Raw genomic sequence first — 13,170 nt, 5'->3', positions numbered from 1 at the left:
TTACTGAGGAAACATGATTTTTCAGTGGAGAAATTATTTTGTGTCCAAGTTATCATTATGGGGTTCCTCACAGAGGAACAGAGCCAGATGAAGAGAACAGACAGCTTTATGGGGAACACATTCCTAATATCCAGATTAACTTCTCTGCCCAGCCTACCAGAAAGTATTACAATCCAGGCAGGTGACAAGAGTGACAGATAGGGCTAAGGAAGAATTTAATTTTCAGGGACATGTTTATTGCAAATATATAATAAATCCTTTTTTAGAGAGTTCACTCAGTAATGTGGGATGGGAATACTCAGAAAAAGGAAAAACTTGCTTATAAAAATAATTTTTGGTTGTGTCTCTTTCTCCTAATTTAAAATGAATGTCCAAAGGAAGTCAGGAAGTCTAGTGTCTTTAACAGTTCAAATTACCCCCAGGAGAAGGGGGTGGAAGGAACGGAAAGGCTCATGCAGGCCAACTAGAAACTTGAAGAGATAGGAAGGAAGTAAAGAAAAGTTAACAGTAGACAGTGCTAAGGCCAGAGGTTACATCCACACAACTGCCAAATTGAGAAAGACCGCACAATTGTAAGACAGAGGATAGTGAGAGGTGTGGAGTCTTTTATGTGCCATTTAATACACTGACATTGATATTAGTATTTATGTGCCATTAAATACACTGACATTGATATTATGCTCTAAAGCCCTTTGTCAAAATTCTTCCATGGTCTGTCCACTAAAAATACTGTTTTTATTTTCTTTTAAGGTGTATAGAACTAAACAGAAACAAAGAGACAGTTTGTAGCCCTTTATAGAAAAAGGTTCCTGACCCATATTCTAAAATCTCCCTTGTCCAAAGAAAGCTGTATAGTGATTAAATAATGTTATTATTCTGTAGAAGGGAATGCCACCTATATTTGGATATACTCTGTCTACCACGCCCTTTGAGGGTGGAAGAAGAAATGGGGAAAGGCTGAGTCTCCACAAAAGTTATTACTATTTGCCAAGAGGAAGGTGATGGATGGAGGAAGAGTAAGAAATGATGAGCCATTCTTGAGCCAGGTAAGGACTTCACATTTCTAGGCTTCTAGTCCTACAAGCTTCCCTATGCTTTTGACCAAGACGTAGCTCCTGACATGAAACAGCATGTTTCTTCACTCTTACGGGACTGGACAGACATATAAGCAAGTAGATAAAGCACTGGTAGGAAGGGCTGTGAATGAATACCTTAACACAAGGTTCTATGAGACCATATGGCAGGAGCAACTTCTTAGAAAGAATGTCCACAGGACATGCTGTCTTAGTAGATCCTAAAGTTCAAGTAGGAGACTGTGGCATGGTGAAGCAGAGGAAAAGGTGTGACAAAATATCAGGGTGGAGGAGGAAGGGATTTGGGCTGAGAGGTTTGTGGCTAAAGCACAGGGTGTGAGGGTGTTATCAGCCCAAGAGGTGGACAGAGGCCCCATCAGGAAGGGTCCTGTAGGCCACACTAAGATGTCTGGACTTTATCTGGAGGTAAAAGAGTGATATGACCAGATCTGTATTTCAGAATGTTCAATTTGTTTGCTTTACGAGGACGAGAGTGGACAGGACAAATCAGAGGGCCATGGTGTCAATTGTAAGCCATATTTAAAAAATCACTTCTGGAAGGATTGCCTTCACTGTAGTCTCAGTTAATCATTCTGACCAATCACTTGACCTGTTATTAAGAAGAAAAATTATGAAATGCTCCAATTCAAAAATTTCTCTTTTTCTTTCAAACTGTCAGTCTAGCATCACAAAACGAAAACAACTATAGACAGGAAAGACTCTCAATTTCTGAAATCATTGGAAATAAGTCCATAGAAAAGCTACGAGTCATCAAGCTATTGGCAAAGTGTGCCATGGTGAATACTTCAACCCCCAGGTTATCAGACTCGCTGACAGGGAACACATTGCCAAGGTAACTGGCCTGAGAGTCTCCTTGGAGACTGAACGCAGCAGCTTTTCCGTGGGTTGCAGCAGTCTGGAAGACAGATGATCGTGCCCATGCATGAGTCACACCATTAAAGGAGCTGTTTAAAACGTAAGCACCTTCCACTAGATACACACACGCACGTACGCAGCATGTATGCGTGTAAAAGCTGTCCTTGTACAAACAAGTAAGTAGAATGCACAAGGCAAAAAGTAACCTAGAAACCAGCCAACTCTTTCAAAACACATGAGGGAAAAATCTGTCTACTTAGGAGGGCTGTAAGTCATTTTCTTGGTCTTTTCTGTGAGCATTTCATGGTTGGCAGGCTTAGTATCTGCTGGTCTCATTCTCTGCTCATCACTGAACTTCTTCCCAGGTGCACGATCTGTGGAGAACAACGCTCAGGCGTGGACCCGCAGACCGTGAAGGCAAAGCAACCACCCCTCCTGGCAAGGCTACTGGGAGGGCAGCCTAGCACGTTTTGTATCTCTGGAGTTCTTAGAGTTTTATTTTGAACCATTTTGACTTTGCTTTCCTTAGAAATAGATTTGAATTTAGTTAAAGAAAGGAGAGAAGAAATTAAGTGTGTAAGGAGTGAAATGGAATTAAGACAGACAGTGGGAATGCTTTGGCAGGCCCCATCTATTCCAAGCCTGCGTTGGTATAGGTTTCGCTCTAACATTCTCTGTTCTAGGAGGAGAGAGAAGCAGGGAAAGAGTGGTGGGAAACAGGCAGAGAATAAGTAAGTATCTTTCTAAGCCCAATTATCCTTCCAGAAATTCTTGGATTTAAAAAGCATCATGTAACTCAACTTGCCTAACATAGGATTCTATTAATACCACATCTCCAAGGCATGCGAGGGAGTGTTCTGCGTACCTGAATACATTTTCTGAATCCTCCCAAGAGTCCAAGCATATCATGAACACACACCCCTACAGAGCTAAAGCCCTAAGAGGCACTGATTTTGGAAATGGCTGTTGAGGTTAGTAAATACTGATTCTGGTGTGATTTCAGAGGAATCGCCTATTCAGACAGTAGAAGAGGCATCCAGTTTAGCTAATAGAAATAAAGGAATTAAGTTAGTAAAATCAGAAGCAATGGTACACAAGTAAAAACTTAGCAAGGAGAATGAACAGAAGCACCAGACTGAGAGCAGCTGGCGCACGGGACTATCTTACCAGGTGGACATAAAGGTCTTCCCTTACAGCTATGCTAAGCATCCTGTGCCCCCAGCATCTTTAGCAAAAGGCCCCCATTTTAGGGTAATGGAGTCGTGATGGCAAATACCAAAATCATACAAAGCAATCAATTTCTAGAGGCAGAACTATGACCAGGGGAATTGTACTGGAAAATCAAACAAGACTGAGAATCCTACAAAATCATTAAGCTCTAAAATAACATGCCTAAAGCCATCTTTGATCCAATGTACAAAGAGAAATCCTAGAAACATATGCACATGAATTATTTTCTCCATTTAAAACCTATTCTCAAACTCCTGACCTCAAGTGATCCACCCACCTGGGCCTCCCAAAGTGCTGGGACTACAGAAGTTAGCCACCAAGAGACCAGCCTAGCCAACATGGTGAAACCTCGCCTCTACCAAAAATATAAAAAATTAGCTGGGTGTGGTGGCGCATGCCTGTAGTCCCAGCTACTCAGGAGGCTGAAGCAGGAGAATTGTTTGAACCCAGGAGGTGGAAGTTGCAGTGAGCCCAGATCACGCCTCTGCACTCCAGCCTGGGCGACAGAGTGAGACTGTCTCAAAAAATAAAAATAATAATAACAAAACAAAAACAAAATACCTATTCTTAAGTCATGTGGTTAAGAAATGCTTTGTTTTTCAGTGACTGATTGAAATCTACAATCTTTAGTTTCTAATATGTATGTGTGTGCATTTGCAATGTTTGTTTGTACAATGCATTTTCCTAACAATCTACAGTCAAATTTCTGATGTACACAGCCCAGTGTTCTTAACTATGTGATGACTAGAATTAGCAGCAACTATTCTAAAAGCAAACAAACCAGTTTAAAGCAAATGTATGTCAAATATTTACTACATGAGAGGGATTCCTGGAGCTGATGGGGGTTCCTGGGTGGCTGGAACCATCCAGGTTTAAAGAACCGTGAACTTGAACCCCAGAATGCCAGGCATTCACTGGACCTACTCTAAGACTCTTTTCTGACTAAGGAACAATGGTATGTTTTAAGCCTATCCATGTTGGGCCTACAGACTCATTCTGCCTTATCCTGCTGGCTAGGGGACTTATTTTATTTATTTATTTATTTATTTATTTCGGAGTTTTGCTCTTGTTGCCTAGGCTGGAGTGCAATGGCGCAGTCTCAGCTCATGCAACCTCTGCCTCCCTGGTTCAAGCGATTCTCCTGCCTCAGCCCCCCTAGTAGCTGGGATTACAGGCACCTGCCACCACGCCTGGTTAATTTTTTGTATTTTTAGTAGAGATGGGGTTTCACCATGTTGGCCAGGCTGGTCTCGAACTCCTGACCTCTAGCTAGGTTTTAATTACTAACTGGCATAATTACCATGAGCCTCTCCCACGTTTCTAGCACTTAAAAACTCCAGATTTTTCCCTTAGAAAACTACTCAGAAAAAAAGTTTAGCTAATTAGTTTTCCCTTGCTTGTGAAGTAACAAATACAGTCTTTATATTTTTTGTAGTTCTGGTGGTCTTCGTTCTATTCCCTGCCAATGCTAGGACCTGGGGGTGGAGCAGGGGTAAGGGAGAAGCACCCCCGACAGCTGGAAGTACCTGGCTGCCACCGGCGAGGCTGTGGCGTCCCCTGGTGAACACAAACAAGTTCACAGGGTTAATATCAGATGAGGACTCACCAGGACTGCGCTGGAACAGGATGAAAGCCAATCAGCGGCCATGCCTGAACAGAGGTCTTCTTTTTTAAAAGGGCTCTATATGACCACAAAAATGAACAAATGTCCCTCTCCCCTATGACTGACTCCCACTTCTTCTTCTATGACAACTCTAGCTCCCATCTGTTCATCCTGTCTGCTAGAAAAACTTAAGATGCCCAGTGCTAGAATTGCGCCTACTTTCTGACAGCACCCAATCTTTGAACAGAACGCTCAATTTTTAACCCATTCTAAGTCACCTAACTCACGTTAAAATCCTATAACAACCCCTCCTAACACCCTTTTACTGTCCTGTGGTTTCCCATGGTGGACAGGCTCTCTCATATAAGAAGTTACTAAAATGAATCCTGTTAACTTCAGGTGTTCCTGGAGCTCTTTGGCTGATGGGCATTCCCAGTCTTTTAAGTGAATTTTCTCACTCAATCTTACAAAAACATGAATGCGTTTTATATGACTGATATTATATTCTATACAATATTATAGTAATTATCATAAGAAATAGTCTATTAATTATTTTATAGGATACACAGACTTGGGGTGGTTCAGATCTTTGTCCAAAGTCACATGCCAGTAAGGGGCAAAGCGTGGGTTTTAACCCAGGTAATCCAACAAAGATAATGTAGTTGAGCCAATAGTGATTAAATACCACTCTTGATTGGGTCTTAGGAGAAAATATGCCAATAGAAACATATTCCAACTCTGCTATACCAGCTGTCTGTGTTATGATGGAGGGGAACTGGACGGGGATGAGGACTTAGCACTAGAAGAGATCAGACCTCTGGTCATTGATGGGTAGAGTGAACACATGACCTATCCAAACCAGAACACCTTTGAGAGTGAAGGAGGGTAATTATAATTATTACACAACAGGTAAAATCTGGGACTGTCCCAAGCAAAGCAGGTGGCATAGGGGCCTTACAGATGGGGTCGCTGCAGTTGGTGCTAGAGCCCTCAGTTAGGATGGTAATCTGAGTGCCAGCTCCACTGTTCCAACACGCCATGGTCAGGAAAGATGGGCACCTAAGCAGGGTACAGCAGGAACTATTTACATCCATCTGCTGTAGGACTCAGCCCTCCTGAGCAAGGGGAAGCCCAGACCTGCTGTCTGCCTAGCCTGCCAGGGTCAAGGGTTGGGAGAAATTTGAGGGTGGGGGTAGGGAAAAAGTTAAGTGCTATTTCTTTTTGGTTTGTACTATCCATGTATTATATAGGCTTTTTCATTTTTAAAAATAAACTTTATTGTGCATATTTAAGGTTTACAACATGATGTTATAGGATTTATATATATAGTAAAATGGTTACTATAGTGAAACAAATTAACATATCCATCATCTCACACAGTTACTCATTTCCTCCCACTACCCATCCACATCCCAGTGGCAAGAGCAGCTGTAAGCTACTCATTTAGCAAAAATCCTGAATACAATACACTATTAATAACTATAATCCCCAAGTTGTACATTTGATCTTTAGACTTATTCAACCTACACATTTGCTACTTTGAATCCTTTGCCTTATATCTCCCCGTTTCCTCTCCCCTACCCCAACCCTGGTACCACTATTTTATTTTCTATTTGACCTTGAAGTGCCTCAATAAAGAGAGCTTACTTTGGTCAAAATATAGAGGTGACTTACAGGAACAACAGAAGAATTGATGAAGAAACCATTTGGCAACAACTTTTAAGAGTAATTCCATGCTTAGCTTTAAAAAATCCTAAATTTCTGAGAAACCAAAAGCAAAACAAATAACAAAATGAGTTTCTGCAATGTTTCCAGCAAAGTGAGAGTCCTCATTCTTGCCTACAACTAGACTATTTCTCCCAACTCATTACCGCATTTAAAATTCAACAAGTGAGTTTTCTGCATTATCAGATGTCCTAGTTACCAATGAATGATAGTTTAATGTCTTTCATAATTCAAAGGACACTTCAGAATTGTAATGTGTTGTAGAATTTTGCAATTCATGACATATGTAGCTGGTGGAGACCTTTCGCCCCATGTTGAAAGTCTGGTGTTTTATGATTTGGCTTTACTACAGGTGCATAGGTTGTCTTGTTAATGACTGCACGGAAAGATGGAGCAGCAGGCATCACCTAAGTGAACTCAGATATTGATTAAGCTGATACGCAAAACAAAACAAAACAAAAGTAAAAGAGTACCATGCTCTTTTTAAAGACAGTCGTGTGAGCTCATAGGCTCTGGAATGTTAGAAGAAATAGAACACAGTCCAACGCTGTCATTTGGTAGAGGAAGAAAGGGCAGCATGGTTTGATGAGAAGAGTCAGGCACCTGGACACAGCTGAGATCTGGCTGAGACAGGACTGGCTCTCATACCAACCAGCACTCAGCCCAGGATTCTTCCCACTCAGCTTCATGCTCCATGAAGCAATTGTTCTCTGTAAGGTATCATCTTCCCATTGTCACATCAGAAAGTTATATACTCTAGTAATGGTATTTGGTTATTTGAACTGCACCAAATTTCAGAATATATTCCTTAGTAAATACCAGTGTTTAGGGTGTGGAGGGGGGAAACTATTGTCCCTATAATCTTACAATCCATAATTTGAAGTGATGCTGCAGACAAAGGTTATTTCAGAAGTAGACCACTGGTAAAGAAAAGCGGCAGTGGTTAGGGCACTTACTTTATGGCGGCTTGCAGCTTCTCACACAGGACGGTGAGTACAGAGACAACATCATCACAGAGGGACTCTACTGTTGACCCTTCAAAACAGAGGAGGTTACAGGCATGAGACATCGACAGGGGGCACGACGAGCTCCCTGAACCATCCTTCCCATCCTCTACTTTAGATGGTTTTTGAGACTGAAAAGATGATTTTCAGATGTGGAGAAGCCCTTAGGCCACCAAAGTGATGATCACAGAAATGATAAGAATTAAGTGTGATTATTCTTTTGTTTGTTTGTTTATTTTTTGGAGACAGAGCCTCACTCTGTCACCCAGGCTGGAGTGCAGTGGCACAATCTTGGCTCACTGCAACCTCCACCTCCCAAGTTCAAGTGATTCTCCTGCCTCAGCCTCCTAAGTAGCTGGGATTACAGGCGCCTGCCACCACACCCAGCTAATTTTTTGTATTTTTAGTCGAGACAGGTTTCACTATGTTGGCCAGGCTAGTCTTGAACTCCTGACCTCAGGTGATCCACCCACCTCGGCCTCCCAAAGTGTTGGGATTACAGACATGAACCACCGCGCCTGGCTTATAATTATTCTTTCTAAAGCAAAACACTAAAAAGATAGTCCAGAAAGAAAATAGATTGTTTCTTATTAATAAAAATCACTCACAGTTAACAAAGGGAAATTTAGTAATTTCAAAAACATCTTGATGGACAAGAATTTTCTTAATATTTAGGCCAGTGGTCTACGTGTGTATTCCTTATTCTGACCCTTGAATTTCTGGGTCTTCTGAGCTGTTTAGAATGGTATCACAGAGAGATAAAATAAGGTAGCATGGGAAAAGATGGGCTTTAGAACTAAGAAATCAGAGAAAAATGGGGCGAAATAATTTAGCCAAATCTTTACCTACTTTATTTGTTGAGTATCTGCAGGGCACATGGTCTTTGTTGATACTGAAGCAACAGTCAATGTCAGAAAAATAAAATTTCCCTCTAAATGTGTTCTAGTTTCCAGAAATTAGAACCAAAACTCCCACAGAAGCATAGTGGGAAAAAGGCTGAAATCTGGAATCTGTTCAACTACATATCAAAAACTGCTGATTGTGTGAGCTTGGGCAAACTTCAGTTTTTCTTCTGGCAAAAATGGGATAAATAATACCAATTTCACAGAACTGTCAGGCTACATGAAATAGTAAGTGGAAGCATTTGTTTTCTAAAATAAAAACCTGTAAACGTCTTTACAAATGTGGCTCTAAGTATCTGATGAATGTATAAATGAATGATGACGGTACGTCAAGGAAGATGGAGAGAAAATGGCAAATGTGTAAGAGAGAAAGTAAAGTTGGAGGAAGGCAGGGAAAGAGAAATAAATGGCTGGTCCTCAGAATTAAGATCTTAAGTGCAGCAATAAAAAAGAAGAAATAAGCTACAATGATAAAACATAGTTTAATAAAACCCACACAAGTAGTCCTTAAGCTCAATTTTAGACAAACGCCAAATGAGTCCCTCTGTCAATTTTTTACTACTATATTTTTTAGAGATGTATCCTTGACCAAGAAGTCGCAGACCCCCTTTTTTTAGTTTATAAAATCATCCTACATTAAAGTGAAGCCTTTATGAGAACACCATAGCCAAAAAGAGGAAAGGAAGATGGAACATCTTAGCGCACGTCACTGAGAGCATCCAACTGAAAAGGGCACCTTCCAGTCCGTGGCCCAAGAATGTGGCATCATGGGACTGAAACAATACTCTAGTGAAACAACTCTAGTGATGCTTTAGAATGTGACTTAAGGGATGTCTCTTTTTCATTTCTTTCAAATACTCTTCCTCTCCTAATTGCAGCTGTTAAGCTGTTTCTCTCCTTTTCATTCTCTCCCTTTTTTTTTCCCTCCTCCTCACCTCCATCTCCTTCTCACTATTATTAACTGGCACATATAATAGAAAAGCAGATTTTTGCAGTATTTAAAAAATTACTGAACAAAGTCTAAATTTCAATTTTTTAATCAGATATTTTTGCATACTTTCAGAAAACAATATTATCAAACCTGTTTTTAAAAATTAAATTGCTGGTTAGTTATATATGTGGACTTCTATATTTTTTCTTTTCCTGTGGGTCAGAATGAAAGTTCCTTAACTTGATTTCAGCTGACCTTTAAATTGGGCTGTCTGCAAGAGGCCCTGTGAGATGACTCATCATTCATGTCAAAAAATTGGTATTTGACAAACACAATTCTGGTGCAATAACACTGTATGCCAATCAGGTTTCTATAATCTTCTATCTAGTTATTCTCATGTTAGCAATTAAACCGGACTTCATGGAGAATGAAGTAACTAACAAAGCCCGCCTCCAAATGAGAGGTATGTGAAGCGTTAATTTCCCTCAGGTAGTTGGATCAGGAACAGGTGTGGTTGGCATAAGTGAATGTAGGAACAGAAGGAAGACAACAGCTGATTAAATAATGCCACCTAAGGCAAAGCCAAGCACAACCTCCAAGAGAACGGTAAAACAACCGAGAGCTCCTAGACATCTTTGTACCCCTCACTCTAAGCACACAGTAGGCATTCTCACACCTGCTTTAAAAACTGAACTAGTACAAATCAAATGCAATACCTTGATTCCCGAAATCCTGTGGGACATCTCGGTTTTCAATTATCTAGTAAGGGAGATACACACACACAATTAGGAGATTCAGGCAAGAAAAATCTTGACTCTTTGACAATGGGAAAATTCTAGGAAACAAAATGGCTTCTGGGGTGCCCTAGGCTCAGCTACCTTGCCTGAGCCCACCCCCTACCCACCAGCTCTTGAGAGCGTTTCATTATTCATGGTGTTTATGAGACAGATTATGATCTCTGGAATTGAGCTTATCAGTTCCCCAAATAATTCATTCACATTTGTGTGGACACTCTTGCGTGGACACTTCCTGGAAGTTTAAACCCTGTGGTGCACTTAAACTCGCAGGATTCCAAGATGCTGGGCTGTGACCTGGGGCAATGCCTGCCTGAAGAGGTGAGTTAATTTCGCACAGAGAACAACCTATTCCAAGGCTACAGCTGATACTGTGCGTGGCCCCTAATAAACACAGACTCTTGGCCATAAGAAGGATTAGGTTCCTGGACTTCAAAATACAGGTCCAAAGATAACCACTGGTCAGAATCTCCATCTTTGTATTTGATGGGGAGCATTTTAACTGTACCTAGCCAGCTGCTCTTGGCTAGGTACATCCAGAACTATGACGGCAGAGACAGAACTGTGAGGGAAGGGAAAATAGGAAGGAAAAGACATTTACAAATAATCAGACTTACTTCCCATTGCAGGGATAACTCAGTGACTACTGAGAAGAGACTAGGAAGGTGGCACTTTATTCTCCTTACCTCTTTGCACCAAGAGATAATCCGGAAGTATTTTCATGCCAACTAATTACCGGACACGTAACTCATCCCATGGTGCTGATTTAATTTTTAAACTTGCTACAGGCACGCATTTCTACCATTCTCTGCTCATTAATTTGCAAGCTCAGTTGCTTCCACAACAACTTTTGCGAAATGTTATGTCAGTATCTACAGCTCAGAATGGCTAAAGTCAAGTTGAGAACAACACTCCGGAGGAAGCACATTTAAGTCATATTTAAGGGTAGGAGAATCCTTCCACCTTTCAGCCCCAAATATTTAAATGTAGCAACTTTACTTTTTGAAATTAGTAACTTACAACTTAACAATAGCTTAGGTTACCTAAAATAATTCAATAATAAAGCTGGATAATATGTAGGATTTGTGACGATACAAAATCAAAATTATCGTCTGTCCTGGCATGCAGCTGGGGATAAACATTTATTAGGTTGAAGATACACATCCTGCTGGTGATTTTGGCATTCTACATTATTTATTTTCTTTCCACTGCATTTAACCTTCCTAATTTTGAGGTGGCCTATGATGTCTTTCCAGTTAATAACTGAAATGAGTGACTGAGGCAAGTATCTCAATCAATTGAGTTTTATTAAGCCAGCTTTAGGGCACGCCCGGGAAAAGTGTGAGCTGCTGACACACCTGTGGCTGTCTGCACCTGTGGCTGTTTTTCTGAAGAGGCTTTCAGGAGGTTTTACATTTCAGGAGGTTTCTACATTTCCTTAAAGGAAGGGGGAAGGCATGTAGGAAGAAGGGCAGGTAGGCAGTAACGCGAATGGTTACATGCTTGTGAGATTTTACTTAGTGCCCAGTAAATCTAAATTTTACATAAGGTGAATGTTTGAAGAAAAAAATGGGAGTAACGGAAGAATCAATTATGCAGATATCTCTGGGTAGATAGAGGAGTGATGGATCTTGCCTTTATTCTGCACCTGGGAAGATGGGCTTGTAATCAACTTTATCAGTGTGGAATCAAACAGATTTTAGTTTTAGGCGCTAGACCTAGATTGCGGATCTAAAGTTACAATAGGCATGTCCTTGTTTACGGGAGGCCAGCAAAGATTTGACTTAAGAGTGATCTGTGGGGGCAGTCATTTGGATATGCTTGAGGCCTTTTACCCTTCTGAGGTGGTCTGGCTAATGCATAACGCTAGTAGCAGCATCTCATTCGGAAGAGGGTGTTACGTGACTCTGCCTCCAGGCTTAACCTTCCCTTTGGCATAAAAAATTTGGGGGTCCTAAGATTTTAAAAATTTTCTTTTGCACAGTGATAGGCCGTGCTAGAAAATATACACATCTTCCCCAGGTAATGCTCAGTGTTTCCCAGGGGAATACATGGCCTCTTTAGAGCAAACCACTCCATTCCTATAGATGATTCCACTTTAAGAGCTTTAAAAAAAATACCTAAATTCTTATGCGGCAAAACTTACGTCTCCCTCCATTGGACATCACAAATGCTTCAAATACCAGCACCCTGAGACCTATGTTTTCTGGGACATGGAATCACATCTCCAGGGACCGCATGAGTAATAGAAAGGAAATAACAGGAAACACCAATTTTCCACCTAATTTGAGATCTTGCCTCCGGTTGGGGTGAGTCCAGATGGTCCGTGATGAGCAGGACCAGAAGGCTGTTTAGCCACATAATACCCAGGATGGAGACAGACAGCCTCTACAGTATCACCTGCACCTCCACAGCCATACCTTTGCCATTCTTATGGAAGAGCAGTATGAGCTAAAAGGCTGGGATATTTGACTGGAAACCTAATACTCTCCTACTTAAAAATTTTAAAATAAGATTAAATGAACTCATATAATTGAAAGCACTTTGAAATTACAAAGTTTGATTTAAATGATGTAAAATATTAGGATATTAATATAGTGTTTGATCATATTGCCATTTAGCATGGATGAAATGAGTGTATATTATAAGATTTCTCAACATCTTAGATTTATCTCAATTAAAAATTTTTTCTCTTATTTTCTACTTATGTATTTTAATTTCTTTTAAACTACATATTCCCATACTAGCTATATCCAAAATCCTACTATAAATAAAATTGTTTTTAGCAAGCAGTAAGCTAAAGTAATAAAAATATCTCAAGTTAAAACAATTTTTAATAGAAACTGGGGCTTTGGATACAGCAAACAGAAAAGAAAAAAAATCAATATTTGTTTTTTCAGATTAGTGTTGTTTTCAACACTGGCTGCCAGAGCACATATTAACTGAGAACTTGCACTGGCAGTCAGCTAGAGACCAGGGGTTTACTTCTGGCTCCTTCATTGATAAGCTCATTCATTTTAGATTTCAATTTC

The 13,170-nt window shown here is 40.5% G+C and overlaps 1 protein-coding gene across 1 annotated transcript in view; it reads right to left on the bottom strand.

The window, feature by feature from the left end:
• Positions 1-13,170, bottom strand: part of ARFGEF3 (ARFGEF family member 3) — a 187,463-nt gene that overhangs the window by 91,812 nt on the left and 82,481 nt on the right. Inside the window, exons 7-8 of the mRNA XM_034962938.3 lie at positions 10,061-10,103; positions 7,464-7,542 (exon numbers count right to left, since the gene is read on the bottom strand). Coding sequence (XP_034818829.3) covers positions 7,464-7,542; positions 10,061-10,103 — 122 coding nt within the window. The remainder of the gene's footprint in view (positions 1-7,463; positions 7,543-10,060; positions 10,104-13,170) is intronic.

The sequence above is a fragment of the Pan paniscus genome, chromosome 5, assembly GCF_029289425.2.
Source record: "Pan paniscus chromosome 5, NHGRI_mPanPan1-v2.0_pri, whole genome shotgun sequence".
Taxonomy (NCBI): domain Eukaryota; kingdom Metazoa; phylum Chordata; class Mammalia; order Primates; family Hominidae; genus Pan; species Pan paniscus.
This window is presented reverse-complemented; position numbering and strand designations above follow the sequence as displayed.